The 24,560-nt window shown below is 34.9% G+C and overlaps 1 protein-coding gene across 1 annotated transcript in view; it reads left to right on the top strand.

Annotated features, from left to right (window-relative positions):
* tspan2a (tetraspanin 2a) overlaps positions 1–24,560 on the top strand; it is a 41,500-nt gene that overhangs the window by 8,349 nt on the left and 8,591 nt on the right. The window contains exons 2-6 of the mRNA XM_056460475.1: positions 3,796–3,898; positions 20,734–20,831; positions 23,729–23,803; positions 23,880–23,963; positions 24,048–24,104. Coding sequence (XP_056316450.1) covers positions 3,796–3,898; positions 20,734–20,831; positions 23,729–23,803; positions 23,880–23,963; positions 24,048–24,104 — 417 coding nt within the window. The remainder of the gene's footprint in view (positions 1–3,795; positions 3,899–20,733; positions 20,832–23,728; positions 23,804–23,879; positions 23,964–24,047; positions 24,105–24,560) is intronic.

Below are 24,560 nucleotides of genomic sequence, written 5' to 3'. Positions count from 1 at the left end.
CAAGAAGTATAGGATGCTTGAAAGATGGTGTCTGGTGTATATAGAGAGGAAAAACAGTGGTTTGTCAAGCCCACTCACCTGCATGAAGCACACTAAGAACTGCACAATGTTTTTCCAGGAACATGGAGCGTTGATAAGAAAGTGACTTGTGCATACGCATGATAAATGGAATTATATATATTAATTGCTTAAATATATACTTGAAGTTTTAAAGTAAAAACATTTAATGCGTAATCCACCAGAACATAAGCTAGCACATGTTATTTATATACTACTGTAGTATTTATTATCATGTTGACTTTTTTGCTTAATTAGAATTTCCCCCAATTTAAGTTATTTTATTTCAGTATTTGAATTGTAATAATCAAATAATAATTTTAACACCTGCAATCATAACTTTTCAAATGATATTTTTCTAATTATATGTTTTTAATTTGCAAATGTAAGTATTTTAATGTTGGCAGCCACACTGCATTGGCTTAAAGCTGCATTTTCTACATGTTATTCCATTTTCAGTGAATGTGAAAGAGGTCATTTTAAAGCCTTTCTCTCATTCTTAGTTTTGGTTGCTCAAAGCCACACAAAAGCCGCAGGAACCGTTCAAAGGCCGCATGTCACTCCTCCAATCCTCATCACACTGTGATTTTTGTTACTGCGCTAATGGTCACATTAGATTGGCCTAAACAGTTAGTGTAAGATGTAATGTAGGGCACAGTGGCGTCAGTCATTGGTTATCAGTGGAGTGGTCTTACTGCAGCGGACAGCAGGGCCTTTGTTTTAGAGAGGGCAGGCAAAAAAAAAGAAAAAAAAGAAGTGGGTCGTTGTCCTGTGCAGTTTAATGTTCTGGTGTTGGACAGGGTGGGTATGAGGATGGCACCAGGGGATGGTGGATGCCAGAAGGGCGAGTCGGTCAGACTGGCACAGCCTGCCTGCGGATCACAGTCACATTAAAAACTAATTCTTAAGTTAATTACTGATAAAAGGTTAATTTCACAAAACACGTTAGACAGTGTTAGATCTTCTGTTATAATTAGCAACAATGAAAATATGGCTTTTGCTGTTTGTTAAATCTACTTAAAATGAGCTGAAACAACACAATTCTTGAGGGTTTTTGGGACAACTTAATTTTATGTTCAATCCACTTAAATTTGTAAAAATGAAATGGTTAACTTAATTTCTTCATGTTGTCTCAACACAAATTAATTGTGTATAACCCAGCATTTTTTACAGTGTACTTTTGTAATATTTTCCAGATACACAAGGAAATGTTTAGAGTAGGGGTGCCCAAACCTTTTCTCATGAAGGGCAAAAAACCTTGACTGAGACTAGTGGGCCGAAAGTAAATATAGTTGCCATGGGTAATTTTCAAATTTATTTAATAATGTTTAAAATGACTAGAAAACATTGCTTTGTGTTAATCAATACCTTATTTTATTAAAACATTTTTATAATGAACGTATTACAGTAAAAACAAAACAATCTAATTTATAACAGAATTACACTCGTTTTTGCCTTGATTTGCTTGCTGATGTCTTCTGCATAGTCCTCTATTCGTCGAGTGACAGTATTAACATTTTTAAAAAATCAGATTCATTTACAATATTTAATTGAAACATTTGATTTCAGTTTGCTTTTTTTGTAGCTCAGCAAAAGAACAAACAAAAAATGTTACGTCAAATTAGAAATGACGAGCTCTGTGTTAAAGGCATTTGCCCCAACCGGCTCCATCATTCTCACTCTCCTCTCAGATCGGATTGTGGGCCAATACAAAGGTTACGATGGGCTAACTTTGGCCCGTGGGCCCTACTTTGGGCATCTCTGGTTTAGAGGATTTATGAAGCTTACATATGATATATGAAAAAGCATGCTTTGATAAATGGTCATAATTATTACGTAAAAGCTTAAATTTTAATAAATCAAAAAATAGCTTAAAGAGTAAATTATGAGATTCTGATGAGTTATTATGACAAAAAAATCAATTATAAAATACAAAAAAAAATTATTATGACAAATAGATACTGATGTCTATGAAAATACATAAATTAAATAATCAAATGTTACTTTAAGACAAAATTTCTCATCAAAAATATACATTTGTACAAAACATGACAGTTTTGACTTATGATGAATTATTTACTAAAATTATGATAAAGATTATTTAATAAGAAAATAAATAATGATCATTATATTATTTGATAATTTTAACTTCTGTAATCTTTTCATGTCATAATTTGTATGTGATAATTTTGAAGCAGTGTGTGATTATATAGATGTTATGTCACAGTTATCACTTGGTCTAAAAACCACCATGATTTGGTGATTTATAATTATGACATAAGTCAAAGCATACTGATTATTTTGTGGTCTCTGTGAGCTTTCATATTTAATTTCCAGTAATTTCATTTGTTCTAATGTAAGATTGTTCCAATTCCATTTGTAATTATGAATTTCAGTGTCTTAATTATGATTTTCCAAAGTATGTTTTTTCTTACTTTGCAGAGATAAGCTTCTATAAAAATCATAGTTTCAATTAGGGCTGTGCGACGAATACAATTGCAATCACTATTTGAAACATTACGATTTGCTAACCGCAAGAGGCTGCTATATGAAATCTATATAATTTCCCCCACCCAGAGCAAATGCGTGAATGCCGTCTGTGTGTGACCGTTTTACTGGCCAATTGAGTGAGCACACTTTCATTCTACCCAATCAGAATTGCGCAAATTAACTATGCGGAACGCCCACAATAAAACAAACAAACAGGAAAGAGCGGAGGAGGGATGATGGCATCTGCCTCTTCAAAAGCATTAATAGACGAATTCATATCAAAGAACAGCAGCACATCAGTAATATGAGGATATTTTGGTTTCAAAATCACAAACACCAAACAAAAACAGGTAATTTTAAGAGCTGTCACAGACTGTGTGTGTGTGCGTGTGTGTGTGCGTGTGTGTGTGCGTGTGTGTGTGCGCGTGTGTGCGCGTGTGTGCGCGTGTGTGCGCGTGTGTGTGCGTGTGTGTGTGTGTGTGTGTGTGTATGTATGTATGTATGTGTGTGTGTGTGTATATGTATGTATATTTCGTGTATTTCCATAACTCAATTCCAATCATTTCAACTTTATGTCTGCCTTACTACTGTATGCAATAATGTTTTTGTACGTCATCATAATTATGGCTAAATTTCTTATAAAATGTCATTTTTAGAATTCAACTAATAATTTTTTGCGTGTATATATGTGTGCGTGTATGTATGTATGTATGTATGTATGTATGTATGTATGTATGTATGTATGTATGTATGTATGTATATTTCTTGTATTTCCATAACTCTGTATGCAATAATGCTTTTGTATGTCATCATAATTATGGCTTAATCTCTTATAATATGCCTTTCTATGTTATTTTTATAATTTACCTAATAGTTTTTTGCGAAAATAAGCTTCCATATGTTGTTTTTTGTTTTTATATTGTGAATGCAGTTAAACTAATTGTATTATTTTCTCGTATGGATTAAATGAACCAGATAGATTTGAAATAGAATTGTAAACACAGAAAGACTTACTCTGGTGTCCTTGCGGATAGCCAAAAGGTTGCTTCCAATAAATTACTTTATTTCAATCAATGATCTATTTCAGTCAAGGTTATCCCTCCTGTTACGGTGACAGGCAAATATATAGTATCCTGTTCTCAAAGTCAACCCCTGTGTTTGTGTGTTTATACCTAAATGTACCACAATTGGAATAAAACAGTAAAGGTCATGGAAACATTGATTTGTCTGATGTGCTTCTCGTTTCAGCTTTCGGGCTCTCTGGTGTTGGCTGTGGGATTATGGTTGAGGTTTGACCCAGACACAACCAGCCTCTTATCCGAAAATGACGCACCTGAAAACTTCTTCATTGGTAAGTTTTTGTATGTTTTTTTTTAGCCCACATCTAATGTTTACATAATAGGTCTCATACAGGTTTCATACACTTGCCTGAGCCCAAGGCAAAATATTGTGACTTTATGAGTGGAAACCACTTTCACACACTGAAGCTCATTCAGATCAGTTTGTAAAATCAGGGAATCATTTACTGGAGACTCACTCTGAATGGATCATTTGATTAATTGAATTGTTTACTGGAGACTCACTCTAAATGAATCAGTGAGTTGTTTACTGGAGACTTTCTCTGATTTGATCATTTGAATCAGTAACTTGTTTACTGGAGACTCACTCTGAATGGATCATTTGAATCAATGAGTTGTTTACTATAGACTCACTCTCAATGGATCATTTGAATCAGTGAGTTGTTAACTAAAGACTAACTCTGATCAAATCATTTGATTCAGTGAGTTTTTTACTGGAGACTCACTTTGTATGGATCATTTGAATCGGAGTGTTGTTTACTGGAGACTCTCAGGATGAATCATTTGAATCAGAGAGTTGTTTACTAGAGACTCAGGATGAATCATTTGAATTAGTGAGATGTTTACTGAAGACTCTCAGGATGAGCCATTCGAATCAGAGAGTTGTTTACTGGAGACTCACTCTGAATGAATCATTTGAATCACTGAGATTTTTTACTGGAGACTCACTCTTAATTAATCATTTGAATAATCGAGTTGTTTACTGGAAACTCAATCTTAATGGATCACTTTAATCAGTGAGTTGTTTACTGGTGGCTTACTTTGGATGAATCATTTTCAATCAGTAAGTTGTTTAATAAAGACTCACTCTGAACAGATCATTTCAATTAGTAAGTCGTTTACCCAAAGACTCACTCAGAACGAATCATTTGATGTAGTGGGTATAGTGGGTTGTTTACCGAAGACTCACTCTAAATGGATAATTTTTCTGTTGACTTGTGAACAGATGTCTGTCCAATTCACAAATTAATTGTTCAGTGCAATTTGTGAACCAATTTATCAGGTTAACTGATGCTATACAGTTTTTTAAATTAAACACCCATATCTCATCTTTCCACTCCCAATTTTGTCATTTATAAAATAAGTTTTTTTTTTTTTTTTTGGTGAAATTTAGTGGAGTTAAAAGTACAGTATTTTGTTTTGGAATGTAGTAAAGTAAAAGTTTACTAAAGTAAATTTACTCTGATAGAGCACATATACTTAAAATATATACTCAAGTACAGTAGGGAAGTAAAAATACAAACTATCCACTAGGGTTGGGCCAATAGACGATGCCATCGTCCATCGCCGATGCCCAATAAGACAACACGATGCTGAGCCGGCATTGCCGATCCTCCGCCCCGCCCCCGTCGCAAACCCACTTGCAAAAAATACACACTTAGGCACTGTTTACACTAATAAGTCTTAGTGTTAAAATGGCATTTTAGAGCGAAAATGATCCACATCCACACCTTGTTTTACCTAGCATTTCTGGACAGCCCTCCGTCCGCTGAAAACGCACATATCGTGACCACACACACACAGCCACACACACTATCATGCACTCATCTGAGCTCCAGTGAGCAGTGCACATCGGATAGTTTATCAAGGATGTACCGCTGGATCGCATCTTGCTATAGTTGTTAAACGTGATATTCAGACATCCCAAGTCTCCTGGAAGTTCTGGGAGTCTCCTGCAAATGCATAGACTCCCGGATGCCCGCAAAAGAGTGATTAATCTCCCGGAAATCGCGCGTCTCCCTCCTGGTCCTCAAATAAGTCGCTCACCCTTCTCACTCCTCACCATCGGATCCCTCCTTGCTCTTCAGACATGTCGCACGCACTCTGTCAAACACCGCCTCCAACCCCCCCCACGCTTTTCACATGACAACGATGCCTTTGTCTATCGCGATGTTTCACATTAGACATCAATACCAAATTGGTTGACATCGCCCAACCCTACTATCCACCACTACAATCGCCAAAATTGTTTTAATAGTTTTAGTTGCATTGTTTCTGACCTGTAGTCGTCTGTGTAGTAATTTGCTTAGACATTGCATTCAGGATTATGTATAGAATATAGCAATAACTATGATGAAACCACAGATGATTAAACCACACTGAACTGAGCTCAACTGAACTGAATTTAAACACTAAAAACTGAACTACACTGTTCCAATTTACTATGACCTTTTATGTGAAGCTGCTTTGACAAAATCTACATTGTAAAAGCGCTGTACAAATAAAGGTGAATTGAATTGAATTCAACTGAGCAAAAGCACACCAAAATAAATCTTGGTATCCTGACTCTTGTTGCATAAAGCCAAAAAATCAGATTAGATCTCGCAAGATTGAGTAAAAAAACTGTAGTTTGTAAAGTCAAGGTCAGATTTTAAATGCTTTTATTGATCATGCTGAATTTTCCATTGTGCTCTGCATAAATATCATGTGTTGTTATTAAGTACGTGCCACGAGTACGAGTCTTTTGGGTGCACTATAAGATAGTGACGTATAATAACGTTGGATAAAATATTACGGTATTGTGATTACTGTTCTAAAATATATTCTTTTTAAATGTCAGGGTAGAAAACTAAAACTGTTTCCCCTTTGAAAACAATATATTTTATTTTGAGATAGATTTATAATATTTTGGAGCAGTAAACATGTCTGGCTGAATAATTCAAATAAATCATTGACTTCTGCTGTCTTCATAAGTTACAAAAACACACATTTCTTTACATTTTAAAATGGCATCTTAGGATATCTTTTCTGATAAAGATACAGTTGTCCTAACAAAAACTAAACAAAAAAGGGAAATTAAAAATCTTACACATACATTGGGAATGGGATTACAGAAAATTTTGGTGTTTTCAAAACCTTGACTTTTCCAAACCGCGGTATACCTTAAAAACGGTTATCGTCCCATGCCTAGTTGTTATGCTCATAATTCTACCACCTCCTGTATATCATCAATTGCACAGCACAGAAATGGTAATAAAGACACACATAGCTCACTGTTTCATTCATAAACACAACACCAGTTAACAAAGCACCAGGCTCCTACTGCAATTTCAGCCTGAGATTTCCCATCTGCATCATGGAGCCCCAATGGCCTCCATGATGGAGTATCTGATATTAGTTTTAGGCGTGATGAATGAGCAGGGACACTGATAGTCCTTGCTAATGGCTAATACTGATTTCTCACAGGAGAAGACGTGTAACTGCTGGGGCTGAATTATAAAACCGTTATTTCCTCTTCAGCTCCGCTTTAGTCCCCAGAGCTGCTCTTGCTTGTGAAGCTGGTTTCTCCATATACCTCACTGGAGTTGGTTGTAGTGATTTGTTTGTTTATAATGCTTCTGGTGTTGATAGGGGTCAGTAGGTGTTTATGGGCGTTTAATTGCATATAATAATTACCCGGCTTCATCCTGTTTTTCCTCTCATGGCAACAAAGAGATGATTGATAATGCCCTCTGTTGACCTTTCATTCGAGCTTTTTTTGTAGTCAAACAACTAATTAATAAGTTTTTGAAATAAGTTGCCATGCTGAATTGTAGGGATAGTTCACCTAAAAATTAATATTCTCTCTTTATAATTTATTCACCCTACTTGTTCCAATACAGTTTCTTTTTTTTCTGTCGATTCAATAAAAGAAGAACTTTTGAAAAATGTTGAAAACTCCTTGCTATTTACTTCTATTGTATTTTTTTCCTACTATGAAAGTCAGTGGCTATTGGTTTCTAACACTCATCAAAAAAAAAAAAAAAAAAAAAAAAAATATATATATATATATATATATATATATATATATATATATATATATATATATATATGTACAGTTGAGATATCTTAATATGGTGGACATATCCCTTATTTTCACATCCCAATGTTGACAGGTATGTGTCAGCACACTGACCATTACGCCATTGGCACCGACAACATAATCATTTTTTTGGTTCATCAAAAGGAAAGGTATTTGGAACAAGTGCAGGATGAGTAAATGATGACAGAATTTTTATATTTGGAGGAACCGTCTCTTTAAGTTCTGATATCATTTAACTCTGATACCTTACCTAGAGACTGAACTGTTAATTATCACTGGTATAACCTAAAGCAAAAACATCTCAATAATGTCTATCAACAGCAAAATATGTAAAAAAGAGAAGTGAGAGAAGCTTGTTGGATCCATCTCTGATGCACTGAAAGATAACAGGCATTTCCTGGCAATATGCTTGAGCTTTGGAACAAACAGTTTTTGTCCAGAAACAGAAGAGAACCAAATAGCAAAGAACAAATGTGCCTATGAAGCTAATGTAACAGATGCATACACACAAAAGCAAGAAGCATGAAGAATTTGGTGAAATAATACTTTAATTCTCAATAAATACGATATATAGACAGGTACAGGATTGTTGGTATCTTTCATTTTTGTCCTGAGCAGTTGCATTACTTTATTTTCAATCATTATTTGTTTCAAGTTTTTTCAATGACCACTGTGCGTTTTCTTTTTACCGATTAGGCTATCAATTACAAAAAAGAAAGGCTACCAATTACATTTTTGTCCATGTCTATATGTGATAAAGGGATAGTTCATCCAAAAATGGAAATTCTCCAATCATCCACTCTTCCTCCACTTGTTCCAAACCTGTTTGAGTTTCTTTTTTCTGTTGAACAGAAATGAAGATATTCTGAAGAATATTGTTAAGCAGGAGCCATGGATCTCCATATTTTTTTGCTCCATAGTATTGTTTGTTGATGGCTGCTGATCTTTATCTTTCGAATATCTTGATTTGTGTTCAACAAAATGAAGAAATTCATAAAAGTTTAGAATCTGTGTGAGTAAATGATGAGGAAATTTTTGGGTCAACTATCTCTTTAAAGGTATATCAATCCAATAATTATGACTGGTGTATATATAGGAAAATCTGAGTTATATTGAATAATAGCATATGGCTCTTCTTTCCGGCTTTGTAATATCAGTGAATAATGGTTTTGAAGCTCCAATAAGCTCATCCATCCTTCATAAAAGTAATCCCTACAACTCTTGAGGTAACACTTTACAATACAGTAAATATAGTTAATCTTAGTTAATGTATTTACTGTGTGCAAGACATTCATTTGTGTTTTGTTAATGTTAACTCACAGTACATTAACTATTGTTCACAAGCACAGTGTTTGGATTTTAATATTACATTAGTAAATGTTGAACTATGATTAATGAATGGTGCACAAGCACTTTTCATCGTTCGTTCATGTTAGTAAATACATTAACTAAAATTACCTATGTGTTGCGTATTGTGAAGATGTTACCGGTAATGAAAGCCTTCTGAAGTAAGCAATAGGTTTTTGTAGAAAACTTAATAATAATAATAATAATAATAATAATAATAATAATAATAATAATAATAATAATAATAATAATAATAATTCATTACATTCATATAGCGCTTTTCTGGAAAAGGTGGAATCTCCTCATCCACCACCAGTGTGCAGCATCAACCTGGATGACGCTATGGCAGCCATATTGCGCCAGACCACACACCACCCACCAGCTGATTGGTGGAGAGAAGACAGAGTGATGAAGCCAGTTGTGATATGGGGATGATTTAGAGGTGGACAAATTTGGCCAGGATGCCGGGGTTAAACCCCTACTCTTTTCAAAGGACATCCTGGGATTTTTAACGACCACAGAGAGTCAGGACCTCGGTTTATAGGATGTAAATATTGGGATCACTTTTTTGGGGCGTGAACTATTCCTTATTGAATTCTTCTGATATTTGTAAACAGGTTAAAGACAAGACATCCTATTTGATGTTTCAGCATTAAATGACATTTGCAAAGTAGCTTCTTGTACATATTAAATGCAACTTCATATTTACATATTTCAGACACATGCAAATACTGCTATCATGTGAAAAGCAATATTTACCGAGATGAAAATTACACTTATCTCAGACAGTGGTGGAACTTTTAAAGTCAATTCAATTAATCTTTATTTATTAAAGTGCTTTTTACAGTTTAGATTGTCAAAGCAGCATAGATGATGTTCTAGTAAAGTGAAACTGCTTCAGTTCAGTTGTCACAGTTCAATGTAATGCAAATGTCACTGCCAAAACACTGAAGAGCAACTTCACCGATGCGCAGATCCACCAGTCCTAAGCCAAGCAGGCCAGTGGCGACAGTGACGAAAAGTCAGTTTATAAAAATTTAAACAGTCAGAAAGTCTGTAGTATTACTTATAAACCGTTTCTGTGTTTATAAAATGAGTAAACTGGTCATTGAGCATTTTCAAGAGTTCACACTTAGCTGATGATTGATAATAAAGTGTGTTTCGGAATGAACCGCCAACTATACCAGCATATGACTATGCGGTGAATGCCCAGTACTAAAAGATTTTGGTTTGTTCAATTCACTTATACTGCATGTCTTTGGACTGTGTGAGGAAACCGGAGTACCCGGTAACCCACGTGAGCACGGGGAGAACATGTAAACTCCACACAGAAACACCAACTGGCTCAGGCGACAGTGCTAACCACTGAGCCACCGTGCCGCCCTGTCCTAAATTATTCTAGGAAAGTGGGGGAGGAATGGGGGTGGATGGAGGATTCTTCGAGGCGGAGATGACTAAGGTATGAAAATCTGGTTATTTATGTGTGTTTGGATTCGTCTGATTGGTAAATCATATGATAGTTAATGCAGGACCAGCCGTGGTCAATCATAAGCATGTAATCCTCTCGAAATGAGTTTATAAAGAAACTTCACTTACACACACACACACACACACACACACACACACACATGCACACATACACAGTTGAAGTCAAAATTCATTCATTCATTAATTTTTTTTTGGCTTAGTCCCTTTATTAATCCAGGGTTGCCACAGCGGAATGAACCGCCAATTTATCTAGCACATGTTTTACGCAGTGGATGCCCTTACATTTGCAACCCATCTCTGGTACATATCCATACACACTGGCACTCATTCACACAATTACACTACGGACAATTAAGCCTTCCTAATTCACCTGTACCGCATGTCTATGGAATGTGGGAGAAACCGGAGAACCCGGAGGAAACCCACGCGAATGCAGGGAGAACATGCAAACTCCACACAGAAACGCCAACTGACCCAGCCGAGGCTCAAACCAGAGACCTTCTTGCTGTGAGGCGACAGCACTACCTACTGCGCCACCGCGTCGCCTGAAGTCAAAATTATATATTTTTTTCTTTTTCAAATATTTCCCATATGATATTTAAAGCGGCATTCACACTATGAGCGACACTCGATTGTTCATTTCAATGCAGAGCAAGCGACATCCAGCGACCTCCGTCTACAAGAGCAACAGCGACCGCTGGCGACCAGGTGGGAGTGTCGAGTGATGCGACAAAGTTTAGAATCCTTCAACTTTATGCAAATGAAGTGCGACTATCTTGAGTGACAGCCAATAGGAGCAGCAATAAAGCTCACGGGATCCTCTCTCAGCTCCTTCAGAGGCCAGTTGTATAGACCCTTTTAACAAGACTGTCATGATAATCTTGAATTTTTGAGTTTTTAATATTTAGATTTTTTTTTAAAACGTATGAACGTTTTATATGCATTTCTAAATGCATTTATATCATCTTTGCGTCAAATTACAAAAACACAAATTTGTAGCAAATTTTACATTATTCTCTCCTCAGGCAGCCGTCATCAGTCTCGCACATTTTTTTTTCCTTTGTCTGAAAGTCTTGATAACACCATCATGGAGTTTTTCTTTTATTATTTGAGCAAATAGGATTGTAAAAAAATTATCTGTTGTGCTCTCTCATTCACTGCGCTCTAAGTTTATCCAACTATGACATCTTCAGCTACTGAGTAACCCGCAAATGTGAAAAGGGTATATTCTCTGTGCTGTAGACCTGCACAGATGACCGTTTGCAGCAGATAAACAGCCGCAATGAACAGTTTTTTCTTGATTATATTTGTAAATAAGTGTTTCATGTACTGATTCCATTCATATTTAGGCCCAATCCCAATTCTACCCCTTAGCCCTTCCTCTTACCCCTACCCATCGTTTTGCGCATTCACGTGAAGAGGTAGGGTTGACCCAATTCTCTTTAGCTTGAAGGCGTAGGGCTAAGGGGAAGGGCTGAATAGCCCTTCGAACTGAGATTTTTCAGGACCACACTCGAAACCAAGGGGTAAGAAAATTTCCCAGAATACAGCAGCCACAACGGCAGGATAGCTGCACCTGGAAGTAAGGAGATCCACAAATTAGTATTTTTTTTGTCATTATTATGAATTTTTACAACAAACAAGCATATGTTTTAATATATTCATAACTGTGTTTGTGTTTATCGCATGCTTTAAAAAAACGCTAAAATAAAAAATGCTAAATGTCGATATCTATAATTCATAGAGGTGTGAACCTACACTGGTTTCACAGTTCGGTTCGGTTACGATTATCATGCCATCGATTCTTTTCAATCACAGTGCATTGACGATACTTTCCATACACAGTTTTATATTTTACTTCACAGCACAACAATTCTTGTATTAAAATGTATAAATATATTTATATACTATTTGTAATACAATTTTGTCCTTTAATAAAGTCAGATATATGAACTGTACCTTTAAACAACACAAGCAAATAAACAAATATAAATATCCCGCTCGCTTTCTGAATCCTATCTAGTAGGTTCTTTCTTACACCCCTTTGATTGGTCACGCGCTCAACTGAAAGGGCTGCGATTGGCTCCACGCGCTGGCACTGTTCACAGATGAGTGACACTGATAAACGGCAGCGGCGATCACAGCTGGTCTATGATGGACACGGTGAAGAAAACTCTGTATCCAGATGTATCGCTGTAACAGCTGAGAGGAGAGGAAAAGACATGCCAGCAGGTCAAATGGGCCACAGTGGGGGAGAGAAATGGAGTTTACTTTCATTTTCTCAATCGCAGTGAAATAGAGGCTTCTGCTGTAAATGTTAGTGAAAGACTGTCCAGCAAACACACACGCAGTGAAATTTTGCACAGTTCCTGCGTTTTTTTTTAAGTAGCTGGAGCATTGTTATGCTACATTGTTAAGCTACGGTGACATAGCACATGCGAGATAAATGACGTCTGTACATAATAACCGGTTATGATTATTACTTAATTTTGACACCCCTAATCCATAATAATAACTCCTGTATAGCAGCCCAACAACATTGACACTTGATGACACTCGAATACCCTGTCAGAAAAGTCTAGGGGCTGGAAATTAGCTTTTTACAGTGTCTGTTATAATGTTAGTGTTGTTGTCTTGTGTTTACATTGATGAATGGTGTAAATGCACAGTACAGTTACGATCTTATTGCCACATTATATCGTTATGATACCATAATATATGCCTTCAGTTATTTCCTGAAGATAAATGGCAAAAAAAAAACACAACTGGAATAACTACAGCAGTCGCGATCGTCTGATCTCATATGAAGCAAGAGATCATGATGACATACTGTATGATGCCGTGTGCAGGTGCTGTAGTGCTGTCCCATTTCTTAGGGGTACATTTTCAAGCCCTTCCCATTCACACTCGGTTTCAAGGGTCAAGGGGAAGGGGTACAAAAATAGAATTGGGATTGTGCCTAAGTGTTTACTTTCAGTGACATGTAAACTCGCTCTCTGTGAATATCACCGTAAATGTTATCTAAGCAACCTCAAGGTGGAAACGCACACTAGTGGTTTCAATCGCCACCCAGAGCGACAGGCAGCTACAGAGACGCTGCTAGTGTGAATGAGGCATAACAGAAATGTTTCAGTGTTTCCTACAATATTTTTTCTTCTGGAGAAAAATTTATTTGTTTGATTTCAGCTAGAATAAAAGCACTTTTACATTAAGAAAACAATTTTAAGGTCAATATTATTAGCCCTCTTAAGCTATATAATTATTTGATTATTATTATGTACTGTCATCATGGCAAAGATAAAACAAATCAGTTATTAGAGATGAGTTATTAAAACCATTATGTTTAGAAATGTGTTGAGAATATCTCTCTGTAAAACAGAACTTGGGGAAAATATACAGTGGGTTTATAATTCAGACTTCAACCGTGTGTATAAGAAAAGTGCTAAGATTAATGTTTAGTCTCTATTTGTGCTGTTTAGTCTCTACTTGGTGAACAGTTTTGTGTGTGTGTGTGTGTGTCATAGCTGTTACTGAATTTGCATTTTAGCTTTCTGCAATAAAACATGTAACAGTAACAGTCGACAGCATGCGATCTTCAACTAAACATCTTTACGGATGAGTCAAAGCTTTCCGTTTACTCATCTTTTCACATGTTTGCCTCATCAGTAAACAACAATTTTCCCTGCTCATGTGTAACAGCCACCTGAACTGTTCCCTGGTTTAAAAAATGATCTGTCCATTCAGAGATGTTCAGTGTTTATAGAGTAAGGAGAGAGCAGGAGGGCTGTTTATATGAAATGCCAGCATGTTTTCCATCCATTTGGCAATTTGGAAGTCAAGAGTAGTGGTGGCTTTGTGTTTTTAGCTTGCTGAACTCTCAGAGGACTTGTGTCAAATCTCCTTTGCCCCATCTTCGCAAAACAACACTATTTTCTCCCTTGGGGGTTAATTATGGTGTGTTGTGACTCTTGTCTTGCCTTAGCCTTAATAAAACCTTGGCAAAGCTTCAGCGTTGTGGTTTTTGTCAAGCCTTCTGGTCTTCTCCACTCCTCTGAGAATGGAAATGTCAGCGGAGTCTTATCTGAGGCTACATTTAAACTAGTGTGTTTTCATTTTAAATGCACAAAATTTGCTATGGTTTCGCTTGGCATCCACACCAAGTTGAAGTTTTGACCCTCATTGTACAATATATGGTGCAAAACAAAGGCGTGGCAGCTTATATTTGCTCTATGATTGGCTATTCTGGATAATTGCATTTTCTATTTTCATTTGATCTAAAAAAATATGGGTTGTAACCCAATGTTTGGTCAGATATGGACAAGCTTTAAATTAAATTAAATTAAATTAAATTAAATTAAATTAAATTAAATTAAATTAAATTAAATTAAATTAAATTAAATTAAATTAAATTAAATTAAATTAAATTAAATTAAATCACTTTTTAAGCCGGCGTTTGGGTTTGTCTATATTTGACCCAACATTATTACAACAATCCAGCATATTTTTAGAGTGGGTTATATGATCATGAAACTGAGTTTGTTTCATTTTTGTGACACAAGCGCAAGTTCAAAGAAACTGAGATAGCAGAAAGTGCATAATGTGTAGGATTTGGTATCGTTTGGGGTTATTTCGACACCAGTGCTAAGTCGATACTTTTAAAATGGTACCGGTGCCAAAACAGTGCCTGAACCGATACTTTTGAACAGCAAAATTATGGTGGATGACTGTAGAAAAATCTTTTATTTGACAACTTTTTTACAAATTATTTTTAATAGAACAAAATAATTAAAGTTTAAAGTAAACATCAATTTGAATTTTATATATTCGAATTACATTAATATATTTCCTTTGATCATTTGTTGGTTAGCATGTATTTAAGATTTGCATTATGAAATTACATTAGCTTACTACTAACCTGTGGAAAGGCTGTCATCAAAATACTGAACTCTTTTTTTTTCTAGGGTTGGGGCTTGTGATTATGTTTACATGGTTATCAGTGATCTAACGATTTGCTTTAATCTGAAAAGACAATAAGATGATTAAGGTGTTTACATGAGTTGCTTTTTGAATGTTCCTTTCATGATCCCGTCTTACATGTTATAGCACATAGATCGATTAATGTCATTGTGTCACCACGCTATCCATGTTTCCTCCTGAGTTTCATGTAATTTCAGGTGTTTCATTTAAAAAATTTTTGACTTTAACTGCAGTTTTACTTTCATTCAGGAACATTTCATTCATGCCCCCATGACAAACAGATATTTGATGCGAGCATTAAGTAAGGACTGGTGGAAGAGTGCTCTTTTTTTTTTTTTTTGTTATTAAATTCCTCCCTCCAACTCTCAGTTTTGACAACAAACAGAGATGGTGAGGAGGAGGTGTCTGTTAGCTTAAAATAACTCTCCCCAAACTCTTTCCCGATCTTTCTGAATGAAATGCCTACTTTTGTATATCCAATCAGCTCACGGTAGAAAAACAAGCCACGCCCAGTTTTCTCATTTAATATTCAGTTTCTTTATAAGCTGCATGCGTCATAATACGAAAAAGACAGTCGCAGCTTTTGGTCCATGCAGACTTTAACAGTTTTATTTTACTTTTGTAATCTTATCAATACCTAAACCCAAATACCACCTGTACCTTACTATTAATAACTAAATAGCTATTAATAAACTAAATGCAACTATTAATAATAAACTGAGTGCAGATAAATAGTAGTTTATTGAGCTAAAAATCTTAGTTAACAAAAAAATAGTTTGTGTTAATAGCATGATTTGTACATTAAAATAAAGTGTGACCAAAATTTTATAGCTACATGTAGTGTGTGGATGGAGATCTTTTCTGAAACTTAGTGAAACCAAAAGTATGGGCAATGATCGTTTTTATTTTATAACAAAACACACTGATGAAAGCACGAGTTGTAAACCTTTAATATAGAGTGGAAAAGGGACTGAAACATTATGCCACAGTTAAGCAGCAGGGGTTGTCGCAGATTTAGCTTCATCCGACGCTCAGATTCTGCTCTTTTTCCATTAATTAGCATGAGACTCTAGTCTAAAGTCTGAAGTGTTGAGGGAAGGCAGTTTTTCCGCGAGGGACATTACACCATCCTAGTGACGGCAGTCTCCAGTGAATCTGGCACAGCAGTGTTAGTGCCCTGCGTCTGGAGTGCCTGAATTGTTGCCATGGTGAGTTAATTGGCAAGAAGAGGAGAATGACAACAAGATCATGAAGATCCCGTAATCTTCAACATCCAAAATAGACCTCAAATGCTATGTCTAAACTAGGTTTTTAGAAGAAAATTAGAGAGAGGCTTGTTTATGCAAAACCTGCTGAGTCTGACACAATTCTGAAATGTCATGCACATAAAAATTTTTATATTAATTTAGATATTATGTATAGTCAAGCCTAAAATGATTCTTATCCCAGGGTATATATAGTGTGTGTATGTATGTATATGTGTATGTGTGTGTGTATGTGTATATATATATATATATATATATATATATATATATATATATATATATATATATATATATATATATATTGATCATTCGTTCATTCTATTTTGTTTGTTCAGTCTAAAGGTTGTTCATTCTATTTATCGTTCTTTCGTTAATTCTGTTGTTCGTTCTATCGCTTGTTCATTCGTTTGTTCGTTCTATTGGTCGTTTGTTCTAAGGTTTGTTTTTTCGTTCTATCGGTCGTTCATTCTATCTATTGTTCTTTCATTCATTCTATCATTAGTACCTTCTATGGTTTTGTTGTTTGTTCGTTGATTCTATTGATCATTCATTCGTTTTTTTGTTTGTTTGTTCATTCTAAAGGTTGTTCATTCTATTTATCATTCTTTCATTTATTCTGTTCATTCTATTATTTGTTTATTAGTTCGTTCATTATATTGTTCGTTTGTTCGTTGATTCTATTGATCATTCGTTGATTCTAATGTTTGTGTGTTCATTCTAAAGGTTGTTCATTCTATCGTTCTTTCATTTATTCTGCTGTTCGTTCTATCGCTTGTTCATTAGTTTGTTCATTCTATTGCTTGTTTTTTTGTTCTTTCTATCGGTCGTTCATTCCATCTATTGTTCTTTCATTCATTCTATCATTGGTTCCTTCTATGGTTTTATTGTTTGTTTGTTGGTTTTATTGATCATTCGCTCGTTCTGTTTGTTGGTTCTTTCTATCGTATTTATCCATTGTCTGTTTGTCGTTTGCTCATTCTATGCATTTATCTTTCTGTTGTTCTGTCTTTCATTTTGTTTTACTGAATTTCGTTCTGTTAATCTATTTCACAAACCACTTAATCTCCATCGTAATCTCCGTCAGATCCATCCATGATTTGTCTGAACTGAAAATCCATCAAATCTGAACTTCTTTTCCCAGGCGATTGTTTGCGCTTTACTGGTGTGGGGTCTCAGGGTAGTGCTTGATCTCCTGGCGTCTGTACGTTTGCGCACACAAAGACTGTTTGTTACTGTTGAGACGAGCCTTTGACTGTAGATGGGGCTGGGGGTGGGGGATGCATTTCACACAGCCACAGACTTCCTCGCGCAGAAGATGCAAAACACAAGAGCAGCAGTGAGCTGATGTGTTTTTGAGTGGGATGTGGGTTTGCATCAAGTAGGAAAGCACCTACAATATTAAGAGTGAGTTTGATTTCCACCATCTGTCAGGAAAAACCCACAGACCCTTTATAAAAGTAGAATCAGCCACTTTCATTCTCTGTCATTGAAAACGACACCTGTGTTTACATTCACAAACCTTAGAGAAGTGCAAAAGTTGAGCTTGAGATAAAAACAGTAAAAACAGAGCATAGTTATGTTATATTACACAGTGTAGAATAATAATGCAGGCTTGTTTGAGGAGCTTGCAATATTCATCATCTGTGACTGGTGTTTTAACGTTTATTTTTTAATATGACACTCGCTTCACAAAACAAACTAAAACACGTGTTTAGAGTGCAAAAGCACTTGATGAAGCCTACTAGAATGCAGTTAAAATGACCCTATAAAATAAATGTCGAAAGCAAAAAGTATGTCTGTATGAGTTTCTGGTTTTATATATTTAAGATATGATGATACAGTTAAAGACTTGATTATTAGCCTTACTGTAAAATTTGGATTAAAAAAAGTCCCAGGTGCTGTTTAATAGAGAAAAGTTACTTTTAAACAATAGTTTGAATAACAAAGTCTAATAACTAATTTCTTTGCCATGATGACAGCTCATAATATTTTCTACTTATTTTGGAAGATACTTCATTGGTTAATTGGGTTAAATTAGCAAGTTCATTTGTTTAGGCAAGTCATTGGCCAACAGTGGTTTGTTCTGTAGCTAATTGGGAGAAATAAAATTCTTAGGGGTGCTAATAATATTGACTATAAAAATTGTTGTTTTAATTAATTATTGTTGTAATAATTAAGTTAATTATTTCAGCCAAAGATTCAATGACCCATTCAAAAAGGCAGTCACTTGCTTCATTTTTATTTAAATTAGTGGTATTAAATGTTGTTTATCCACATCAGGCCTAAACCAAAACAAAAACATATATCATTTAATTTTCTGTATAGACAAAATCAGTTTTTTGGTCTGTGTTGCAAACTAGTTTGATCAATAGTATTGATGTTGCTTGCCTTTTAGGCTGTGTTGTTTTTTACCAAATAGTGTGTTTTCAACCTTTTAGGCCCCTTTTTTGATATAACGAAAGGCTGCTTTTATTGACAAAAAAATTACCAGTGGCACCGTGGCAGTATATTATAATACTTGTTTTGAATACAATAATATGCCTAAAATATTATACTAATTACTTAAATACTATTGAGAGCAGATAAGTGGAGTATGAATCCAGGGATATGTTGTAAGCTAGCTTTACCTCAAAATGAACTAATGTATTTTTATAACTAACATTACATGGCAATTTTCATGATATGTATTGTCTTTCAGGAAGTAATGGCTGTTTTTTGTTTTTTTATTGGGTTTTAACAATACAATCATATTAATATCCATAACATTGGCTGACATCAAGTACAATAATAAGCAAAAACAATAATAAGAAGAAAATAAATATAACACCTAATAAAATAATAAAAAACAGGGTACAGAGGCAAAATAATCAAATTAAATTGTATTTACAAATCTTCTACAAAGTAAAATCTACAGATCTACAAATTAAAAATTTCACAGAATTTCAGTTTTTGCACTTTTTTACTATAACCATTTTGTAATGTAGTAATTAAACTATTTAAGTCACAAAAGCTCTGCAAATTAGGTCATGATGAAGAAAATATATATTTGTGCAGAGATACCCAAACTAGGGCCCGCGGGCCAAAGTTAGCCAATGGTAACCTTTGATTTGGCCCACCATCCTATCTGAGAAGAAAGGGAGAACGATGAGTTTAGGTATTGTCATTTCTAATTTAATTTAACCTTTTATTTGTTTGTTTTATTGTTAAGCTACAAAAAAGCTAACTGAAATTCAATGTTTCAATTTAAATGCTGTAGTTTAGTTTAATATGCACATACTATCACCTGACGGATAGAAGACAATGCAGAGACTTTACTGAGCAAATCAAGGCAAAGGCAGATTTTGCCTGACTAGTGCATTCAGCATTGAACTCCACTGTGTTATAAATGTGATTGTGTATGTTTTTATTGCAATGAGTTATAATTAAAAAGTTATACTGCATTTGTTAATATGATTCAAAGTGATGTTTTCTATTTGTTTTTAAATATTATAAAATAAATTAGGAAATTATCCAAGGCAACTGTAATGTAATATAGTTTGGTGTATTTATCTTCGACTCACGGCTCTCAATGATATTTGGGTTTTGGCCCTTCATACGGAAGTTTGGGCACCCCTGCATTTGTGAATAGAATATTTACCCATTAAAATAAATAAATTGCCTATAAATTCTGTTATGTTTGTCATAGAAAAAAGTAACAAATTATATCACACATGGCAAAATCAAAATAAATTTACGTTTTGGTGTAAAAAACCCCAATACATCAGACCAAAACATTTTAACGTGGGCATTTGACAAAACGATGATCAATCTCGGCTGTATTTACAGTAAATGTTCACTGTTACAGTCATCACGAGCAAATGATCTCATCACACTGTAGTGTTCATGCCATCGTGTGGTCCTGAAGTAAACTGCATGCTGGGATTGACTGATTTCTCTCTGTTGTTTTCAGCGGTGTATATCCTGATCGGAGCAGGTGGGATCATGATGATAGTGGGCTTTTTCGGCTGTTTTGGGGCCGTGAGGGAGTCACAGTGTCTTCTGGGATCGGTGGGTAAGAACTGCGCAACAGGAAATCAACAAACACACCAAAACACTCTTTCATGATCCTCATGAGACTCTTTCTGCTGCTTACACCAAGACTAAATGTTGTGTCTGCTCACTTTTGTCATTATACAACAATAAATCTCCCCATAAGCACTTTTTGGATAACACTGAAGCGTTTAAAGTCAACATGAATTCAGAATTGATCATTTACTTGTATAATACATATTCCAGGTCTTCTTGTACAGTTGAAGTCAAAATTATTTGCCCTGCTGTCCAATTTCTTTGGTCAAAGATTTTTTTTTATATTTCCTAAGTGACATGTAACATAGCAAGTAGGGGTGTAATGCATCACGGTTGATCTGTGATTCGTACGGATCACACTTCGGATTAGGCTAATAAATCTTTTTTACTTGTAGATTAATCCTAAATTTGTAACGATCGGAGAGAGATCACCTCTCACGTCATTCAAATCACATGTCTGAAAGCATTTAGGCTTATAGGTAGGTTATTTGGGATGTGGTGGGTTTAGTTAGTCATTAAAGGTGTTTTCTGTCACTACATGTTTAGCCTGCATTAATTACATTCAGTGTAAGCTGCACGTTTAATCATTAAAAGATCGTGATCTCAACACCCACACAACATAAATATTAAATGATGGTAATTTGCATATGTTTATTAATCCTTTCAATTGTTGCATTCAAATCTGTGCTTTAAAAATGTAAAAATCAAGGAGTCTTTAGTCTTTTAAGTTAGTTATGAAGTTACAAACAGTCAAATAACACAGAAGTACTGAAATAACAGTTTATAGTTTAGATAAAACCACTGAAGGTGACGCAGTGGCACAGTAGGTAGTGCTGTTGCCTCATAGCAAGAAGGTCGCTGGTTCGAGCCTCCGCTGGGTCAGTTGGCGTTTTTGTGTGGAGTTTGCATGTTCTCCCTTCACTCGTGTGGGTTTCCTCCGGGTGCTCCGGTTTTTCCCCACAGTCCAAAGACATGCGGTACAGGTGAATTGGGTGAGCTAAATTGTCTGTAGAGTATGTGTGTGAATGAGTGTGTATGGATGTTTCCCAGAGACGGGTTACAATTGGAAGGGCATCCGCTATGTAAAACGTGCTGGATAAGTGTGGCGACCCCAGATTAATAAAGGGACTAAGCCGAAAATGAATGAATGAATGAATGAATAAATAAAACCACTGATGTTTATAGTAAAGATTACAATCATTTAACTCGACACTCAAAAATGAAAGTTGTAAGCAGCAATTACCTTATTTAACCAATAGGTGGCGACAACCAGCCATCAAAAACACGCCACTGAATAATTGCCACTGAAATGATACATCTAGCAATTAAACATGAAGTTTTATCAGTTAATAACTGAATCATTTATTAATAATGAGACTAAAAATAAATATGGGTTGTACAAATTATAATATTAGATTTTTACATTTACTGTAGCAGCAACAGTAGAATAACACTGGCTTTTTCACAGTACTGAATATTTTACAATTAATTTTCATTCAGCTGATTATTTCTTCATTTTATTTGTAATATAATCACAGGTTCTAAGTTTTGTTTGTTAAAAACAAAAGTTTCTTACAGTGCTGTTTTTGTTGCAAATGAAAAGCAAATTTCATTTGTCTCCTCCTCTTTTTAGCTGATCCAAAAAATGGTTCGATCCGTGACTAAAAAACCATAGTGTGATCCAAACCGTGAGATTTGTGATCCGTTACATTACTAATAGCAAGTATTCTATATAGGGTTATTTTTTATTTAGTTTAGCTGGAATAAAAGCAGTAAAATAATACATTTTAAGGTCAATATTGATATATTATTCGCCCTTTTAAGAAATATATTTATGCAATAGTCTACAGAACAAACCACTGTTATATAACATTTTGTCTAATTAACCGAACTTACCTAGTTAGCATAATTCATCTAGTTAAGTCTTTAAATTGCACTTTAAGCTGAATATTACATTATGTAAATATAACGTGCAGTCATTATGGCAAAGACAAAATAAATTGTTATTAGAAATTATAAGATTAATTAATAAAACTATTCTGTTTATTGGTATGTTGGAAAAATCTTTTTAAACAGAAAATGTTTGTTTAAGAATAAAAAATAAAATTCACAGGAGGGCCAATAGTTTAGCCTTCAACTGTACATATGCAAAAATGTATGAAATAAAATGTGAAATAAAGTAAAACGTACTAGAAAATGAAATGTAATGAAAACAACGTAGAATTCAATAAATATAAAGTATTAAATTTAATTAGTTTTTAATTTCAGTACATCAGCACATGCAAATACAGTCTCAGCTCGGAAATAATGGCAAATATACAAACATGTAAACAGGAGAATACAGTCAGGCTAGTGGCTAAAATGTACACCACAGAATAGAAAATCAGGAGAAATTATTAATGCAATGACAGACTTTTGATGTATGTCATAGGTGAGTTTCTGGAGTGGAAGTAGCATACATACTTAAGACAACCACATTTTAAAAGGAGGCTACCTGAGGAGATGACCACAATAGAAGTACACATTTCTTTGCCAGATAAACCAAGATAAAAAGCAAATGCTTGTTGTGGGAGTCTAATAAAATTAAACAAACATCTTTTTTACCTATCTATTTTCATTTATCCATTATCCATAAAATGAAAATAAAGTAAATATATAAAATGCTAAATTAAATGTATAAGGAACATTCAAATATTAGAGAAACAATGAGAAAAAAGCTATTTCTATATTTTTAAAGTTATATAAATTACATTTTATCTTAAATCCAAGTTGGTGCTGACTTTCTATGTTTTATAGTGACTTGAAACATTCTTCAATGATTTAATTCAGGCTAAATTCTGTGATGTGATGCTGTTTAAAGTCTCTTTCTTTCTGTCCAGTTCTTCGCTTGTCTTCTGTTGATCTTTGGCGCAGAAGTCGCTGCTGGAGTCTTTGGCTTTCTCAATAAAGATCAGGTATTTAACACATTGTATTTCTCAGTTTGTTGAGCATAACTATGAAACTGACTGATCCTCACATGTGTGTTTGTAGATCATTAAAGAGGTCCAAAACTACTATGAATCAGCTACAAAGATGCCCAACGGAACTGTTATTACCTCTGCGTTTCACTCTGTGGTGAGCTGAGCATTGGTGTTACTGGATGAATGTTATTAATGTAAATCATCTGTGCTCATAATAATGCTTATTCTTAATTTACAGCTGGATTGCTGCGGGAGCGGGTCTTCTCCGATTGAGACGTGCGAGGATGAGAGTAAAGTATGTTCAAGTTCATTTTATTACAGTGATATCCCACCAATCGTGGTTTTTCATTGCCAATTCTGATTTTGCAAGCACTGTGGTTCAGTGGGTAGCACTAGCGATGCACTAATACCATTTTTTTGGAACAGATCCGAAACTCTGAGTATCGATCGATACAGGTCCGATCCCGATACTGTGCCGTTTTTTATTTTTGATTATTTATTTATTTATTTTCTAAGCATAATACTGTTTCTATAGTTCTAGTGCTAAACTCAAATAATATATCTTCTTTAGTAAAAATAACAGACCTATAGGCCTACTATACATGACAGACGGCACAATCTAACTAAAAACATGATGCTTGCTGTGAACTAGGCTACATTTGAGCATTCGTTTTGATATTGATATGATCTGCTGTGGTCCAGCTTAAGTTTCTTTTTTTAATTTTAAGATTTTTCTTTGAAATCTGCGATG

Source organism: Danio aesculapii, chromosome 6 (assembly GCF_903798145.1).
Source record: "Danio aesculapii chromosome 6, fDanAes4.1, whole genome shotgun sequence".
In the NCBI taxonomy this organism is placed as follows: domain Eukaryota; kingdom Metazoa; phylum Chordata; class Actinopteri; order Cypriniformes; family Danionidae; genus Danio; species Danio aesculapii.
Note: the sequence above shows the minus strand (reverse complement) of the source record. Positions and strands in the feature narration are given on the sequence as shown.